The sequence below is a fragment of the Oreochromis niloticus genome, linkage group LG14 (assembly GCF_001858045.2).
Source record: "Oreochromis niloticus isolate F11D_XX linkage group LG14, O_niloticus_UMD_NMBU, whole genome shotgun sequence".
In the NCBI taxonomy this organism is placed as follows: Eukaryota; Metazoa; Chordata; class Actinopteri; order Cichliformes; family Cichlidae; genus Oreochromis; species Oreochromis niloticus.
This window is the reverse complement of record NC_031979.2, coordinates 25702761-25721753: the sequence shown is the minus strand read 5'-3', so window position 1 is coordinate 25721753 and position 18993 is coordinate 25702761. Positions and strand designations below refer to the sequence as shown.

Genomic DNA, 18993 nt, shown 5'->3' with positions numbered 1-18993 from the left:
TATTCCTGCCTCATTTCTTTGCTTTCTCGCTGGATGAAAGGAAACTTTCTTCCTTCTTACTCCCATTCATGCTGTACCACCCCCAAAAGTTAACAATGTTAAGTATATCTAACAGTGTGGCTTGAAACCACAGCGCTGTGGTTTTTAGAGTTGTTTGTCATCTATTTGTAGTTTTTCTAGAGACTGACTTGGTGATCAAGAGATGTGGGTAGAAGTTATGAAATAGTCCCTATGGGTTGTTATTCAAAAAAAGAAAAAAACATTTTACTAGTTTAGGAAAAATAAAGATATATAAAAAAGGGGGTCATTTTATTTCACACAAAAGCTGTAAAACATAACTGAAACTATGGTTTCAGTACTTCCTTTAGTATGGATGTTTAGTTTTCCCCTATAATTTTTTTTGTTAATTAAAATTCATATTTTACTTTCAGGTTTTACAAATTTCATGCGCTGTCCAACGTGTGACATTTTCAACCCACTGCACCACGAGGTAAATCAAGACATGGACCAGCCTCTGTGTAACTACTTCATCGCCTCCTCTCACAACACCTACTTGACCGGAGATCAGCTCCTCTCCCACTCCAAGACTGACATGTATGCCTGGGTGCTGCAGTCTGGTTGCCGCTGTGTGGAAGGTAAAGATATATCTCTATTTAAATGTGTGATCTGACCCATTGCACGGAAGTCAATTAAGCATGTAGGAAAAAAGTGGGAAAAAGGAAGGTAAAAATATTTAAATAGATGAAAGATGACTTCCATTACACTACATCACTGGGTCTACTGCTTAATGGTTCATGCTGTAGAACAGTACCCTCATTAATGTAACTAGTAACACCTGAGCCTTTCTTATTGTAACTAATCAGTATGTCTATGGTGAAAATGTAATTAGACAAGATTTTTTTGGTGGCTCATAATTGTAAAAAGGGATCTTGATTTCAGCATGTATTAAATTATTTGTGTGTGTGTGTTTTTTCTCACTGCATGGATCCTTTTGGGGACAAAAGAGCTTCACTTTAACATAAAATATAACCTTACAAACTGTAATACCCCAACTGGTCATAACATTTAAAAACATGCAGAAAACCTGTGAAATCAAATGTTATTCAAATATCTTTTGTGTTTCCCATATGGAAAGCTGAACAGTGATAACAGACTAAAAACGTAAAACAGCAGCATTGTGCTCCTGCATTTTCTTCCGAGGAGAGAACTGTATATAAATAGTTTCGGTATTTATGAATCATTGCTTCTTCTTCTCCTACAGTGGACTGTTGGGATGGTCCCGAAGGAGAGCCGATGGTCCAGCATGGCTACACTCTGACCTCAAAGATCCCATTCAAGTCTGTCATAGAGACCATCAATAAATACGCCTTCATAAATAACCAGTGAGTCAAAACTTCTGTGTGTTTATATGTGTGTTTTTTTATGTGTGTGTGTCTGCAGGAGAGAGACAGAGTGTTTGTGAATGCTTAATGGAAACTAGACACTTCCATTATCCCATTATCCCATTACTTTAGTGGGAGAAAACAGCTTTGAATACCAAATGGAAATGATGTTTGCCTTATTTATCCTTCAGTTTACTCACTAACATGACATAAACAGAATTTCTGTTTTTCACACACTGCTATAATGAAATATTGATGATTACATTGAAAGTTTCCCCAGAAATGTTTAAATACGAAGTTGCAGAAAGTAGATAATAAGAGAACACTGTGATTCCTGGCACTAAATAGTACCTATTACCCAGCCATCTGTTTAGCAGCACTTCCTCTAGCTCCCCGAGGAGCCACAGTTTGTCTCTGTTAGGTCCAACATTACCCAAACAAAGTGTTGAATGATGCAGCTTCCTGCTGCCACATTGGCTCAATTTGACATCCAGTATTGCAGCTTCTTGTGATGGCAGCGATTGTGTTATAAAACCATTTATCTGTTTCTAATAAAGACAATATTGGAGTACCCTCAGTTTCTGTAAGTAAACAAAAAGTGTGACTACATTTGGCAGCATTTTGAAATGTCTGGTAAAGTTAATTAAAAGTCGTATGCCTGTTGTTTAACTTATTTTCAACTTAACTTTGTTCATTTTTGAGACATTGTTGGCAGAAATATACGGTTATTTTGAGTTTAAAGGGACCAGATTGACGGCGTGTCCTATTCAGAGTTTGTCTGTAACTGTTTACTTTAAACCATTTGGACACTGATATTAATGAAGCTTAAATTTGTGTTTTTAAAATTCATGATACATGTTCTATAGACCTGTATAACTACTATGTTACCTAGCTGGATCAAAATTTGTAATAATCGGTTATTATCCGTTTGCATCGCTAAAGACTGTCTGATCAGTTTTGCAGTATTTGGTGAACTCTGAGCAAAGAGTATAGCCCCTACACATCTGAACACATCTGCCTGCCTGAGGTAGATGTATCATTTATTCAATTAGATGTTACGATGTTGTTTTTCTTAACGATGGAAATAATACCATGATTATCCATTAATTTTTAACCTCTTGCACTACCATCTCTTTAGGCCCCATATTTGAAAATCCAATAAAAACTTACAAAGTAAAACTGAATTGTCTCCAGGATTTTCCTCTAACTGTTAAAACTTAAAGCTTCTGTAAGTAATTCTTAAACAGGTAATGTCATGGCGCTGGGTCTGTGATCCAGTGTTTATGTAATTGGACCTTTTTGATTCCGGTTTATTTAATATTCTAAGGTTTAGTTTCTGTTTGTTGTTGTATTTTTGCTATGTTTAGTTTTTTTTTTTTCGGGCCCTAGTTTTGTTTTTTAGTTTTCAGGTTTCGGTTATAATGTCTTCGTGTTTTATATTTACTTTCTGTGTTCTCCCCCAGTCTCAGTGTCAAGCCCATGTGTTTTAGTCATGGCCTCAGTGTTTGTACTTCCTGGTTTTATTTTGATAGTCTTCTGTTTCATGTGTATTTTGTTTAGTTTTGCTTCCCCTGTCTCGTCAGCCAGATTAATGTCAGCTGTGGCCTGTTGCCTCGTTATCCTCCTTGTGTGTATATTGGCTGTGTCGCAATTCAGGGGCTGCATCCTTTGGAGGCCGCATTTGAAGGCCGATTACGTCACAGCGACGCGACGAAGTCTATCAATTTGAAGGCTGCTCCAAATGCGGCCGACAATTGCGTTCTTCATTTCCCCGAATTTGAAGGATAGGTCGGGTTAATCCTTCGTGGCCCAACCTATCCCAGAATTCCTAGTGTGGCACAGCCAATTCCAGTTTCCAACAATGGTGGCAGCTACTTAGTTGTAATATAACTCTTATCACTCTTTTCAATACTTTATTAATTAAATGATTATTTATAATATTTGTTTAATAATATAAAAATACTTTTCAAATGCGGCAATGGCGGAGGAGCATGGCTAAAGAGTTTGAAATATTACTCTTTCTGGGTCACAAAATAAACTTTTAACATATTTTCAGAGAAGTCTGTTACCCACCAGTTCGATAGCTGACCGGGAGGTCAAGGCTGACTAGAGCCAGTGAGAACACCGGACTCCCAGCACATCGTTTTCATACCCCCCGCGCTCTTTCCCTACTCAGGTTAAACACGATATATAAGTCACTTAGATAACTTAAAAATGTTATTGTTTGGCTTTTTTCAGTGTTTTATTTGTTCGTGAGTAAATCGGTTTGGCTGAGATTAAAGTCATAGTTTTCACACAGCTGAATAAACTTCAAACACAAAACTGACTAAACAGAAGGGTAGACTGTCCCATTTCACAACCTCGCACTTCTGGCCTTCTCGGTCTTCAGAAGACCTGGCCCACGTAGACCGTGAAGGTCGGGTCCTCCAAAGGATGCAGCCCCTGAAACGAGACACAGCTATTGTTTACATGTCCCTCTCTTCTCTCCCCTTGTGGGTAATGGTTCTGTCCATCTGTTTGTCGTCCTGTCAGTGGGTCAGATTATTTTATGTTTGTGACCGTTTACTTGGGTCTTTTGGCTTTTGTTCCTGTTTTTATTTTAAATTATTTTAAAGCATTAAAGTTGTGCTTTTGAGTTTGGTACTGTGTTGCTGAGTCCTTTTGGGTCCACAACTCTGCCTGTGACACACCTACAACTGCAGTTATGACAGATAATGGATTTTTTATTTGGGGGGAAGGGGGGGAACTCAAATTAAAACACACAGTCTTCCATCACGTAACTGTTTGATTCCACTGTTATGTGCAGCAGCAAAACTACAAAAAAGGTGCCTTTATCCAGCAAATTGTGGACCTAACTGCACTGAGTACAAGTCACTAGTTTAAGCCATTACAGTTTTTTCTGATGGCTTGAGCACATTTTTTGTAACTATTGGCTATTTTTTGCAAAACTCTACACACAAATAAGAAAACTCTTCACCCAATCAGCAAAACATTGTAGTTTTCTTGTAAAAGCGAATAACCCTTGCTTAACTCTCCACACCTTTGTAAAAATGGTATTTTCGTATCCAACGGTTAACGCAAGCCATCATATTAATAAGCACACAATGCACCAACTACACACTGATGGTATGAATAAAAAACACATCTGGCTTTTGCTTTCTCTGTGCACAAGGTAGGCTATGTCAGTTTGAGCTCATACTTTTGTCATAGATCCGTAAGCACAGAGGGATCCAAACTTCAAGTACTGGTGTTTATTCACACACATCAAAACAAACACAAGTGTTTATTTCCAAGTATAGGATTATTTGCAATCGCCATAATGACTATATGGGTTTCTTGGTCTGCAGTGAACATGCTTCCTCTGCCCCCAGCATCTGGTCATTTAGCAATTCTGTAAAGTAACAATTTCAGTATTTTTACATCTATGGTATTGTTGTGTTTTTCATTAGAATATGGCAGTGCTACAAATCTTAGTGCAAAGTGACTGTACTAACCGATTCTCATTTCAAAATGTCCTTATGATGCTTGCTACAGTGTAGCGGCTCGAGTTAGGCTGGACCCGTTGGCCAGCTTCCCTCAGGGTCATTCCATGGTTGATTACATGGTCCACTATTGTAGCTCTGATGTCATCAGCAAGTCTATTTCTTACTCTTCTTACCCTTCCTCTCCCCCTTCCTCGTCCTCCTCTTGCTCCTCCTTGTCCTTGTCGTCCTCTTCGTCCTACTTCTTCACCTCCACATCCTCTTCCTCGGCCTCCTCTACTTCTCACTCTTCCTGCTCCCTCCATTGTACTCCACACACAGAGCTTACCTGTATTATAGTGCATAGGCTGATTGCAAAGTGAACTAATTATCTAAAAAAGTTTTCACATGTGACAGTGTGCCAGACAGTTGGCAAAATAGTGTAAATAATGGCCTTAAATGTGTATAGTTTTGCTAGGAGTGTGTTGATCCTTTGGAAATTGAGTGTAAAGCAGTGAGTTGTGTTCACAGTTCTGCAAAAAGAGTGCTGTGCAGTGGATTGTAACTACAGGTTTGCAAAGTGTGTGTTACAAAATGGCAAACCGAGTGCAAAGCAGTGTTTGTGCTTTTAGTTTTGCAAACTCAGTGAGTGGTTTTGCTATAAGTTTTAATAGTTTTAGAAATTGTGCTATAAGAATCACAGTTAGGGTTTAAGCATTCAGAAAAAACTGTAATGACCCAAGAAATAAAACAAAGATTTCATGATGATATGCTCTAGTTTAAAATAAATGTTTAGTGTTGTCATGTGAAACTTGCCAATTATGAAAAAATTGCTGATCCTAATTAACTTAAGTGTTTATAATAATAATGACAGCAAGAACAGACTAATAAAATGAATGTCATGTGCTTTATTGCTCTCTTTTCTCTCCTGTTGCCGTTTTCACTTTCTATATTCAATAAATTTTTTATCATCGGTGCCACCTGTTAATGTGATTAATGGGCCCGAGGCTATAATGGAAGAGAGTGAGTCTCTGCTGTCCCGCATCACATGCGCGCACACACAAACAGGCACAAGCACACATTACGCAGTTCATTGGGCTGCCTCAGTGTTTCACCTGAGAGGAGCTGCTAGATGTTTGAAATGAAATGACTCTCTCTCTGTTGTCTCTTTTGGTCTTCAGCTCTTTGGCAGAGAACTAGTGCGTGCGTCTGTGTGTGTGCGTGTGTGTGTGTGTGTGTGTGTGTGTGTGTATGCGCACACATGTCCCTGTGTGTGTTGTTCATGCAAGTGTGTGTTTCGAGGATCAGAGGTGGGAGTGAAAGCGAGGCTGTGTCCCCTGAGGGACAGCTGTCAGTCTGACAAACCTGACATTTGAGCTGTGCTGCTGTGTGGCCACAAGTCATTTCACCTTTTCTAAATGAAAAAACACACACACAGCCCACTGACTCGCATACACCATGCCATGCCACAGAGGTGCAGCTGTATTTTTATGATTTACCTCCTCTTTGCTCTGTTGGATTGAGGTGAGAAATGGGAGCACAGTTTGAAATGTGATTTATGATCATGTCAGCAGATCCATCTCACTTCAGTCCATTGGTTTCGTTTAAGGCACATTTTGAGAGTGTGGACAGCGTTTATGTAACTTAAAGAAAGCTGAGTATGTCTCTTGTTCTTTTATTTTAAAGGTATCCAGTGATTCTCTCCATAGAGAACCACTGTAGCATCCAGCAGCAAAAGAAGATTGCACAGTACCTGCGAGAAATCTTTGCAGACAAACTGGACATAGGAGATGTACTGAGTGGAAACTGCAAAACATTACCCAGTCCTCACAGCCTGCAAGGCAAGATACTCATCAAAGTAAGAATAAATCTAAAGTGGTTAGACGAATGGAAGATGGACTGACAGTGCATGCTTTTAAATGAATGAATGTCTTACTGAATTCAAATATGACTTGTCAGTTAGTGCACTTGTGAATGAATGCAACTGCATCAGCTCTCCTCTCACTTCAGTGAAGAAAGAAGTGTGCATGTGCCAATTTTACTTCATGTGCATGAGTTCAGAAGGTACTGCAAGGCCACTAATTATTTCCCATAAACACATGAAGTGAAGGAAGAGGAGCAGGGAGAGGGAGAGGGTGTGGAAGTGGTGAAAAACTAGGTCAATGTATTAATCATAGGCAAGAAAGAGAGAAGAACGAGACGCTAGTATATGATGAGTGAGGCTTTAAGTTTTGGTAACTACAAAACACAAAAAAGAAAAGTCTGGAGAACTGCTGAGCTCCAGTTTAATGATTAAATTATTTTAGTTTTCGAGGCAACATTGATTCAGAGGATCAAATCTTCTTCAGGGTGCTGGATCAAAATGTATCCTTAAAACTTTCAAAGAGAATAAATTATTAAATTGCAGCCCAACCTTGTACCGTCTTTAAGCTTTTTCTGAGATGTTGTGACAATTTTGTCTTTTTTTGTGCTTGGGTGTGTGATTAGGTTTTAAAACAACTGTGACAACTAATTGTAACTAGCAATGTTGAATTGAAAAATATTTTATAATACAACCCACCACATACAACATCACAACAAATCCTTGAAATATCAAAGTTTATCATCCTTATTTATTTATTTGTATTTAGCAAATTGAATAAATGAAACCCAAAACAGTTTCTTGTACTTATTCAAGCAACTCAATACATTGCAATTTTCCACAAATGACAGATGATAACAAAAAATGCAGTTTTTCATTAACTTAAAATTCAGTTATCTGAGGCTTGTGACATGGCACTTTATCCTTCTGTAAGCAGCCTGTCAGCAGATGGTAAACTGGGGTCATAAAGGGATGGACATGGTCACCAACAATAGTCGGGTAGGCTGTGGTGTTTAAACGATGCTCAGTTGGTAGTTAGGGGCCCAAAGTGTGCCAAGAAAATGTTCCTCACACCATTCTATCACCAGCAGCCTGAACTATTGATACAAAGTCAGCATTAATCCATGTTTTTATGATATTTACACCAATTTACATTTCTGATCCTGCCACGTGAATGCTCCAAGAGAAATCTTGACCTGTCAGACTACATTTTTTTTCAGTCCAGTTAGGTGAGCCTGTGTAAAGTGTAGTCTCAGTTTCCTGTTCTCAGCTGACAGGAGTGTCATCTGGTGTGATTTTCAAATCAGTCTGGTCTGACTTAAGACATCCACAAGGATTTTTTTTTAAGCAGAAAAGTGCATATTTTCTGTGTTTCAGACCATACTCTGTAAACTCTAGAGATAGTTTTATTGGAAATTCCAATAGATCAGCAGTTTCTGAAATATCTGACCAGCCCATTTGGCACCAACCAGCAGGTCAAAGTGCACCTTTCTTCCAGATTGCAATGCTTGGTTTCAGCTTTAGCAGATGTGCATATACCATGTGCATATACTTAAATCTATCCATGCATTATTATTGGCTGGTGAGACATTTGAAATTGACAGATGTACATAAAAGAGTGCCTGGTTAGTGTACACAAATGTTTCCTTTGGGGTAATTTTAATAGTTTTTAAGTTGGCATGTGACTGTTGTAGTTTGCATCTTAACAGCAGCCAGTAGGCTTCTTACCATAATATGCTTTATGATTATTTTGTACTACGTCATTTAAAGATGAAACATGATTGATTTTGAAGTTTCTTTTAAGCTTGTTCACAGTACACCTCAATGTGAACAAGCAATAACAAAATATACTTTACCAAATTTTTTTAAACACACACAATCTTTTGTGTATTACTAAACTGGTGTACTTCCACAGCAATCAGATATATTCTTCAGTCCATGTAATCATAAAGATAAAAGCAGCAATTTAGAGTGACCTTACAATGGATGTTGCACTTGCAAGTTTATCTAAAAAGCTTACCATGTCTAGCCTCACAAGCTTATCTCTTTAGAGCAATAGCGTCTCCCGAGATGCAGTAAAGGTGTCCAGCAAAAATGATCTCTAAATTGTGGTTGATCTAAAAAGACAAGATCTTTATCCACCAGTGCAGTAGGAGTTGCCCAGAGACTCCAAGAGAGAGTCCAACAAAAGCTTTCACCATTTGTTGGATTTTTTTTTATATATATATAAGAATGAGATCCAGTGCAGCTTATCTGTAATGTTGAAGAAGGTCTGCATTGTTCTCTGTGAAAAGAAAACCTGGATCTGTCTTAAATGGTCAGATGTCTGCAAAGTTAAAGAGCATTATTGATTTTCTACAAAGGCCCTTTGCTCCCCATCTTTTTTGTCCCTCTGTTTGAGAGGCTTTCAACTTTCTCAATAAACCAGAAGAGCAAGAGCAGAAGAGGCCAGAGAGTCACAAGACAATGAAGAAAACTGGCGTAAAGATTTTTGACAGTCACAGATACATAGAAGGAAAGGGGATATATTACTTGCTGAAGTGAGGGTGGTGATGTACTGCAGTAAGCATAGAGTATGCCATTGATAGTGGAAGGAGAAGCTTAGAAAATTTTAACTCCCACTCACACCTCCAGAGTGGCTTACTAATGGGCTTCCACTGTGTGCTGAAAGGAGTGCTCAGAGAGCTTCTCAGAGACTGCAGATGACTGTTTAGAATGTATGTGGTTGCACATATGTGTGCTGTGTTCTGTGTTTATATCCTTTAATTTTTGCCTGCTGAATCGAGTAAAGCATCTTCAAAAATTACGAGGATGCTCATTATCTGCCTGTATATATTCTGAAGTCAAACATATTGAATGTGAGGTGTTATTCTTGGACTATCTTAGGAGTCCAAGCAGTGTGGGTGTTCATGTGTATAAAAGGGATGAGCAATGCATTTAAGACATATGCATGGGTCAAATGTCTATCCTCTTATGTCTTTGTCTGTGCTTTTTTCCCATGCAGGGAAAACGCCTGCCTGCATATCTGTCTGCAGATGCTGAAGAAGGGGAGGTGTCCGATGATGACAGCGCTGATGAAATTGAGGACGACTTCAAGCTCAAGAGCAGTAATGTAAGAGAGAGGAATAAATCTATGAATGATGATGATGTGCACACAATGAAGCATAAACCCTCAAATTATCACGTCCAAATAGACATGTTGTTTTGGATTACTTGAAACCTTCTTGCTTGTTTTCAATTAGATGCTGTCATCCTTTCTTGACTTTTTTGTATCTATGCACTTAATATATACATTAAAAAATCTGTATCATAAATAATAACATGAAAATAAGATGGTCAAGCACACTGGAAGATCAGTCACCCAAGAAAACCTTTCATTTTACTCATTTTCAGACAACTCCAATATTCCTGTCTTTCCCTGTCACTGAAGGTTTGCACTTTTTTAGCAGCATGCATAATAACACAACATGCTCTTATACGATCCATAATTATGATTATTATCAACACGTTCAGACAATGTTTTGACTGGCACAAATATAAAGAAAACAAAATTGTAAAGCTAAAGTTGTCTGCTTTTAAGAATAGCTTTTCTTTGCAATTGTTTTTCCATCAAAACACTAGTGACAATTATTAGAAATGTAAATAAATGGCATCTACGCTAACTTTCTTGAAAAATATAAAATTCAAAAAATGCATTTACTTATATTCTCTATGGAAATAATCGGAAGTTGTAGCACTTTTTATAACAGCTGTGCAATATTAATAGTGGGTAATAGAGTGGAAACAAGAAGGTAATAAGATGAAAATAGCAAGTTATTATCACTTGATTATCAAAATAATTTCATATTATTAAACAAGTATTATCTTGTACCAACAGTATTTGCACCACAGTAATATTACCCTGAAATTTATGCAATTGGGTTATAAGGGATCAGAAACTAAGGGTCATAATATGGAAACCAATATATGCTTATTAGGCAAAACCAGTTAGTAACAGAATATTACTATGTTGGTAACAGTATTATAATATGATGATAATATGATTATGAGACTATTATAATATGATGCAAAACTGCGTATTTCATTTCCACATTAAAAAAAAAAAAATGATGTAATATTACTCAGGTAGAACCACTGTCGATACAAGATATTACTTGGATTTCAGTTGAATGTTGCTTTGGTAATTAACTTGCCATTTCCATGTTATTACAGTCTCATTTCTATGTTGTTATCACACTGTTACCATATTATTACTGAGCTGTGTGTAAGAAATGTCTCCAGATAAGTTTCTAAGCCACACTTGTTTATACCATGAAAATCAACAATCAGGGCAAGTAACACTGATTAATTAACGATGAACTTAAATTATGATAAATCATGATGTTGATAAATGATTTATCTTAATTCAAAATTAATAACAAAAAATAATAACAAAAACAACACCCTGTCAAAAAGCAAACAGGCAAGCGAACCAAAACAACCCAAACAGTTTGGACTGAATTAATCCCAACCGCCACATATGAGACCATAAACAGAGGTTAGATAATGAGATCTAAATGGTATTGTTGTTCTAGAGGTAATGAGTTCAATAATTTTTGCTTGCAAAGTTTTAATGATCGTCATTGTTGTAATGTTTTGAAATAACCGGTGCTTAATCAAGCAGGCGTAGATTTAAGTCAAAAGTAAACAGAAAAAAAAAATACTTTTGATGTACTCAGTACTCAGCCTGCTAGAAAATATGTCCAAGAATGCCATCAATGCCAGCTTATGATAACTGCTCTTTAGTTTTCCCTGAGCTATTTTCATAGCTATTCTTAATCATCATCATATTGTGATACAATAGTGCCATGGTCCTCCTTACAATGCTTAAAAGAGGACAAGACTCTTCCAGATGGTATAGTTGTGTAACCAAATATGGCATCATTTTTCCACATTTAGCTGAGAGGCACGAGGCTGCAGATGCCACTTCAGATGATCATTGCCAATTTAAAACGGGAGATGGCAGGTTTCCACTGATGGGAGGTTTTGTATTGAGCTCATTAAACCAGTCTGCTTTCACAGCAGTCACAGCTGAACATTACAATAATAGTGTGGTGTAAGTTTTGTACAGTAATGATGCATCGGATTTGTAAAAAGGTGACTTGCATGGTCTTGATTACTCAGACTGTTTGTAAATATTTATTTTTATTGTCATTTTGAATGGAATGATGCACATACTGAGCTCCAGATATAATTCACTGAGAAAATTGCTCATTCACATTCAGCCATTCATTTAGCAGGTGTACAGTTTTATACAAGAGGGAGATGTTTAGTCATTATCATTACCACTTATGCACTTCTGACCTGTGGAAAGGAAATCGATACTCCTCAGATATACACAAGATTATATGTGATTATATGCAGTTATCATCTTCTACTTCTATTTCTTGCAAATATATGGTACTGTGTATACAGGTTTGATTTATGGCAGTTTGGTGTTGCAATTTCAGGTGCCTTGCATTAGCGATAAGGTGTGCTCCTGCTTCAAAAAGGCATTACTCTACACCATACTGAAAACGTTTTCCTTTTGTCCCTTCTTTCACCTAGGGCAATGGTCATCACCAGGTGGAGTCTCACATCAGAAAGAAACTGGACTCTCTTTTAAAGGAGTCTCGGATCGGAGACAAGGAAGACACTGACAGCTTCAGCATCAGAGCTTTGCTCCGAGCCACACACCAGGGTCTTCAGAAGAATCTGCGGCAGGTAAAGCCCCAAGGCGATATGTGGGGATGCGTATGGAGGAGAGTTATACTTGTTAACAGATGAAGAGAAGAAATCAAAAAAAGAAGGGGATAAAACTAGGCCATGGGATTAGTCATGGAGAAAATAAATGAGCAGACTAGTTACTGCACCACTCATAGGTCAAACACACTCACCAAACACATGAAAACACAGAGACACACACATCTGTCTGAAGGAGATCTTATGTTTCCACCCACGTAAGTGGTGTTTCATCCAAAGGATGTCAAAACAGACTGAAAGTGATGAGAAACTAAATGTCTGCAGTGTTACTTAATATTTAATTTCCCTGCTTGCCTCTTGTGCTATTTTTAGAAGCTTCAGTTTCCTGACAGCCATTTTAATGTAGTGGGTGTTGTGCATCGGGGTTTCCTATTCATTTTATTCTACTCATGGTTGGCTGGTGATACCCTTCACCTCATTTTGTCACCACACTTTTTTACTTATTTATTTCCAGGTGTTACTTACTGTAATTTTTTTTCTTTTTCCCACCCACTTATCAGTTGTATTGTACTGTACTGCCTAATGTCTTTTATACCTATCTCTTGAGATTTAGGCTTTAAGTGACTCACTTGGGTGCTAATGTGACTGTTATAAGATTCACACCAAATGATCCCCACGCACAAATCTAAAAAATTGCACGTGAACACAAATATGAAAGCCTCTGAATGCATTTTTTTTAAATATATATTTTAGAGCTCCAGAGGGGTTCTGAAGAAATCCCAAAGCAGATCGTTCATCACGACACTCAAACAGAAGGTAAGAAGCATAGAAAAGGAGGTGGCTTTATGTGCTTGTTTCTTATTCTATTTATCTGGGGTCCCAAAATGTAATTCATCTTTGTTCAGCTTCAGGTTAGGTTGTAATCACTTATTTTAGTTCTTAGAATGTTAAACCACTTTCACATGATCTTTTTTGGGAGGGGAAACTAATATTCAGCAGGATGAGATTTTGTTTTATTTGAACGGCAGACCAAACTTGCCCCAAGAAATCAATGCTGTCTTTGTGCATGAAGGAAAAATTTGCAAGCCTGTACTAAACGGCTGAAATCAATGAGTCTCTCGTCAGAGCAGCCAGTCTGATTGAATTCACCCAGCTTGGTGATTTAATGCTCCATCCGCTCAACAGCACAATTGCAGTTTGTTGTATTCATACCATGTTTTTCTCTTTATTTTAAACCACGAACCAAACTAGATATAGAATGCTAATTAGTCAGACTTTACTGTAGATATTGTAACTGTCATGTATGGCTGGAGCAGGCAGGAAGTGGACCCAAATGCAGACACTTGTGCACGGAAAATAACCTTAGAACAGCAGCTTTATTTCTTGCTAGAGGAACATCCTTCATGACATAAACTCACAGAAAAACAAACCAAAATCCTGAGAATAAAACTAAGAACAAAACACGGGGCAACTAGCAACACCGAGAGACTCACAGTACATGAGGAGGTATGACACGACAAAGGGCAAAGGAAAATATCGGGCTTAAATACACAAGGGAGTAACGAGGGAATAGGAAACAGGAGGGAAACACAGCTGGGACTAATTAGACATAATGAGACAAGGGGAGACAAATCTAGATGCACTGCACACAGGACAAGGACTATCAAAATAAAACAGGAAACACAGGACAGGTTCGGACATCGCAGACTTCACAAGGGGACACGGTTGACAGGGAAGACATAACTAAACATAGATACAAAACAAAACCTAAGAACCAGGAATCACAAATACACAGACTAGACACTGACTGAGGAGACACAGAGCACGGAGCACAGAACAGTAACCAAGAGACTAGAACCTAAGTAGCAGTGAAATAAAAGACTATATAATAATACAAAATACAAAACAATGACAGTAACTGTGTGTGGATCTTCTTACAGTCTTTGTGCTACGCCAAGCCTGACAGTGTTAGTGCTGCGTTGTATTCACTGTATATGAGAAAGAGACCAGCTCTTCTTCTAGGCAAGAGCTAGTGTTACACAAACTTAACATTAAATTTATACCAGCTCATCATCTAATTGCAATATTGCAATGCATTTTAGTAACAACCCTGAAAATGAACATAATTTTTTATCAACACTTGTTTAAAATAGTTTGGAAAAAAAAGCCAAATAACTTTAAAGCCTTCTTGAAGGTAGTGCTTACCTCAAAGCTGTTATGTTAGACTACATATGTTTTTATTAAGCAGAGCTTTTATTTGGTGCAACCTTCCCACACTGTTTGCTGTATTTAATCATCAGAGACAGCTCTCTAACTGATAAGCATCACTTACAAGAAGTGAAACAGAAGCAACTGCTGCTTTCTATCAGTTGAAAGCTTCTTTTGAAGTCATTTATAGCAAATTCTAATGTAAATTACACTTTATGACACATTAAAGAAAAACCCCCAGAATTTTTAACTCTGGCACTAGAGGAATGGTTAAGCTTAGTTTCTGACATGTTAAATTTGACATAAAGAGAATGGTCCCTGCACATACCATAAACTAGTACATGCAAAGTTTATGAGTAATCACCTTTATCCTTTGATTAGAGATTTCCATCTTGATGGGAGTAGTCTCATCCATTGAGCAAAAGAGGTCACTGAATGGTTTAATGAGTATGAAATTATGTGAATCTAAGTTACAGCCTTTGAACTCATCAGATCTTAACAGAGCTGACCCTCTGCAGGAGATTTTGTACCAACTTCTTGAACAGTGCTTTCGTTCTTCAGCATGATTTCAATTTACCATGCATATAATGTAAGTTCGGGTCAGTTTTAAGTGGGTGGTGGTTTTTGAAAAGATTCCCTAAACATTCCCACATTCCTCAGTTTGGTTATTTCTCTCTCTGAATTTCTCTCTCTAGCCATTCGCTTCCTTTTACCTTCCTCATTTTCCTCTACTGCCCACACACATCTACTCTTCATTCTTTTATGCCTCCCTCTTTGCATTTTGTGCACCCTCCCACGTGTGTGTATATATCTGTGCACACATGGGTGCAAGTAATCTGCTGGTAGGCAGCCTTAACCCTGTAATTACTCTTCTTAACTTCACTTTACCGCTGATAGAACAGACTAACTAAACGCACAACAAAACTAAGAAAACAGAAACAATTTATTCAAAAAAAAGTCTTGCAGTGATTGAGTATGCTATGTATGAAACATCCCTGGCATGCACAATCACACACTCAAACATACTGCAACAGCCACAGTGAAAAGGACTTGCTGAAAAAAACACTAGCGACAACTCGTGGGCATAAAGAACATGTGCTGTGAGAATGTAGGTGGCTTTATGGATATTATATATGTTTTGGTTTATACTTTTTATTTAGAGGGCAAACCTTTACAGTAGTGTAATTGTGTGTTTGTTTACATATCCCTGTCTCTTCACTGTCCAGAGGCACTCCAAATCCAGGCTGACATGCCAAAGCATGGACAAGGAAGAAGATGGTCAGGAGAGGTCTGGGAGGGAGGCTGGAGGACAGTTCAACAGGTGACCTTTGAACCACTTCATCGCAATACTGACAATCTCTGACAGCTGAGAGGTTGGATACTTGCTGACTGCTGGGAGCATGAAACAATTCAGGTCACTGGTTGTGCTATGCAAACACTGAAGCTTCTCCAGACAAATATTGTATGTTTGCTGGAGAAGACTGTTTTTGTGGGGAAAGTTTAAGGAGTCAAATCTGGAGCTACCACCAGCATAAAAGACGAGAACCTAGATTTTTTTTTCTTCTCTTCTTATTTAGAGTCTATATTTAACAGTCACCCTTTTCCACTTTGCTCAAATTTATCTGTAATGTTCAGCCTGCATGCCCTGCTGTGCAATTATGCCTTCCCTACCCTGATTTTACCCTGATTTTACTGACTACAAAAGCACAATAATACCAAGAGTCTAGCATGCATGAAAGTGGCGCCATAACAGAATACATCACATAATAATAATAATAAAAACACATCCCACAGCTCATCTGCTTATTAACTTGTAGTCAAAGATGGATGTGGTATCCAAAACCATAATTAGAAAAACTTTGGTCATTTATTTGACAAAATTGTTGATGCCACATTATCTGTCAGAAGTAAAACTCAAAATATTCAAAATACTTTTCCTGACCTTTCTCTAATTCCGGTATTGCTAGGTATTTTGCCTTCTCTTATATCATATCAATATTTTGCATATTTTGCAAATGTTACCTGTCACTAATGAGTAGTCTTACAATTCTTGTTTTCACCTACAGTAATAAGTGGTAATTATTACTGCTATATCATTTTACTGCTATATCATTATCGAGAACTAAAAAATGCAGGATTCTAATGTTTTACTTTCATTTCTGCAGTCCCCCATCTATCCTCTCAACTCATTATGTACTTAAAAATAACAGAGGAAGGGGTGATAAAATGACATAATTCAGTCTTATTGTTGCCACTAATTTGGTCTGTATTTTATTTAGAATCACATCTGAAAGGAATCATACCAAAGTAAATTGTAGTATCTCCATTTTCATCCTCACTTTGAATATAGTCCACTTCTTTTTCAGTTTTATGTCCATGTTGGTCTTGTTTTCCGCCCATTTCTATTTGAGTCAACCCTGGCAAAGAAATGTGGAAATCCAGCTTTGTTTTCCTTGTTCAGCAGCTGTCTGCAACTAAGACCTTTGTCTGTCTTTGTTCTTCCAGTCTCTGTTGCATATTCATATAGGCATGTCCCAGGGAACTGTCACAATACAGATTCCCGCAAGCATGTGTCTGAGTGGCTGACTTTTTTTAAGACTGTGGGTGCCTGACAGTGTAGTTGTTTGTGTGTGTGAATCTGAGTGAGTCTTCTGCACTGCATATCCTCTGGTCCCTATTAAGCTTTTTGCCTTTGATGCTCTTTTCCTGTGGTTTCCAAGTTGCCTCCAGTGGACAATCTTCTATCCTTCAATGCTTTTCTTCTATAAATACTTTAATGGATGGATGAATGTTCAAGTCTTAACTACTATCCTTTTTATTCCATCTGCCTCGATGATCTCACTTTGTCATCTCTGTCCTCTTTTTAAAATCGGCCATCTGACGATTGTTTCAGGTGTGGAAGAAAGAGGAAGACGATGAAACTGAGCAGAGATCTGTCAAATCTCGTGGTGTTCACCAACTCTGTTGCCTCACAGGAGTGTCTTAATGAAGGTGAAACACCAGAGCTATGACACATGCACACACAAGCAAAATGCAATCTACGTATTAATGGTATCTTCTTATTACAACTCCACGTTTTTCTTCAGGCACTGCAGGTGACGTTCTGTCTTTCAGTGAGACCAGAGCACAGTCTCTGGTGAATCACAGAACAGAAGAGTTCCTGGCTTTTAACCAGAGGCAGCTGTCTCGAATTTATCCCTCGGCATATCGCATCGACTCTTCCAATTTCAACCCTCAGTTCTACTGGAACGTGGGTTGTCAGTTGGGTAAGATGACAAATTACAGATCTTATAAGGTTCTAGAAAACTTTGAGAGAAAACACAGCTGTTTAAAAAAATGCCATACTCCTAGTTCAACATACTGACTGGAAGGGTGATTTGTTGATTCTTGGCTGTTTTAATCTGCATGCTAGAACCTAAGTATCCTTGGGCAAGATACTGAACCCCAAGTTGCTCTCTGATGCATGCACGAGAGTGTGAATGTTAGATAAAAGCACTTAGGTAGAAAAAGTACAGACAAAAAGGACACATGGGTGAATCATACATGTTGTATAGAGTGCTTTGAGTGCTCAAGTAAAGTAGGAAAGTGCTATATAAGAACTAGTCCATTTCTACTAGTTTATTTATACATTAACACTGCTTAACAAATGCATGAACACATACAAATGAGCTTATCTGTGGCCTTCACTTGATATAATCTGAAATGTAGTTATTTGAGAAGAGATAGCAATTTTTCTTAATCTAAAACAGTTAATTTCTTTTAAGCAAAACAAAAACAGTTCCATCTAAAGAAGGGAATATTTTAAATTTCTATAGTATCATGCACAACCATAGAATACAGAATTGCAAAATACTCTGCAATTTTACTTTTTTAGAGGTGTTTTTCTTAAACTGTTAAACTATTTGTCTATGCAGGCTTTCAGAACCCCATCTTTGCTTTTGAAACACTCACCATCTCTGGGACGCTCTATTTTTGAGTTATGTTGCTATTTCAACTGTTTTGAGTTATTCCACGAGGAATTTATTTATTCATTCATTCATTTTATTTTTATTTTAGATTAAACAGCTTAGTCAGTCATTTGTGACCCTAGTCATACATGTTTGAAACCTTTGAAACATCTTCATAAGCCTTTGAAGTCAAACATCTTTGAAACAGGTGTCAGATGTATGACCTATATATATATATATCTATATATATTTGATGTGTTATCTTTGTACTATTTTCAACTACATATAAGGCTAGACTTACTGTACTGGGAAATCATTGCAGTCTATTTGTATTCATGTTATGCCATTATTACTGGATAATGTGAAACCAAAAATGCAGACTTGCAGATCGGGTTAATGAGCAAAAGGCAACG

General features: G+C 37.7%; 1 protein-coding gene across 8 annotated transcripts in view; it reads left to right on the top strand.

Annotated features, from left to right (window-relative positions):
• The window catches only part of plch1 (phospholipase C, eta 1), a 69121-nt gene that overhangs the window by 41282 nt on the left and 8846 nt on the right, over nucleotides 1-18993 (top strand). For all 8 annotated transcript variants that reach the window (XM_025898263.1, XM_005459606.4, XM_025898265.1 and 5 more), the window contains 9 exons: nucleotides 432-635; nucleotides 1262-1382; nucleotides 6530-6701; nucleotides 9709-9816; nucleotides 12291-12446; nucleotides 13179-13241; nucleotides 15860-15954; nucleotides 17527-17624; nucleotides 17720-17899. In XM_025898263.1, coding sequence (XP_025754048.1) covers nucleotides 432-635; nucleotides 1262-1382; nucleotides 6530-6701; nucleotides 9709-9816; nucleotides 12291-12446; nucleotides 13179-13241; nucleotides 15860-15954; nucleotides 17527-17624; nucleotides 17720-17899 — 1197 coding nt within the window. The remainder of the gene's footprint in view (nucleotides 1-431; nucleotides 636-1261; nucleotides 1383-6529; nucleotides 6702-9708; nucleotides 9817-12290; nucleotides 12447-13178; nucleotides 13242-15859; nucleotides 15955-17526; nucleotides 17625-17719; nucleotides 17900-18993) is intronic.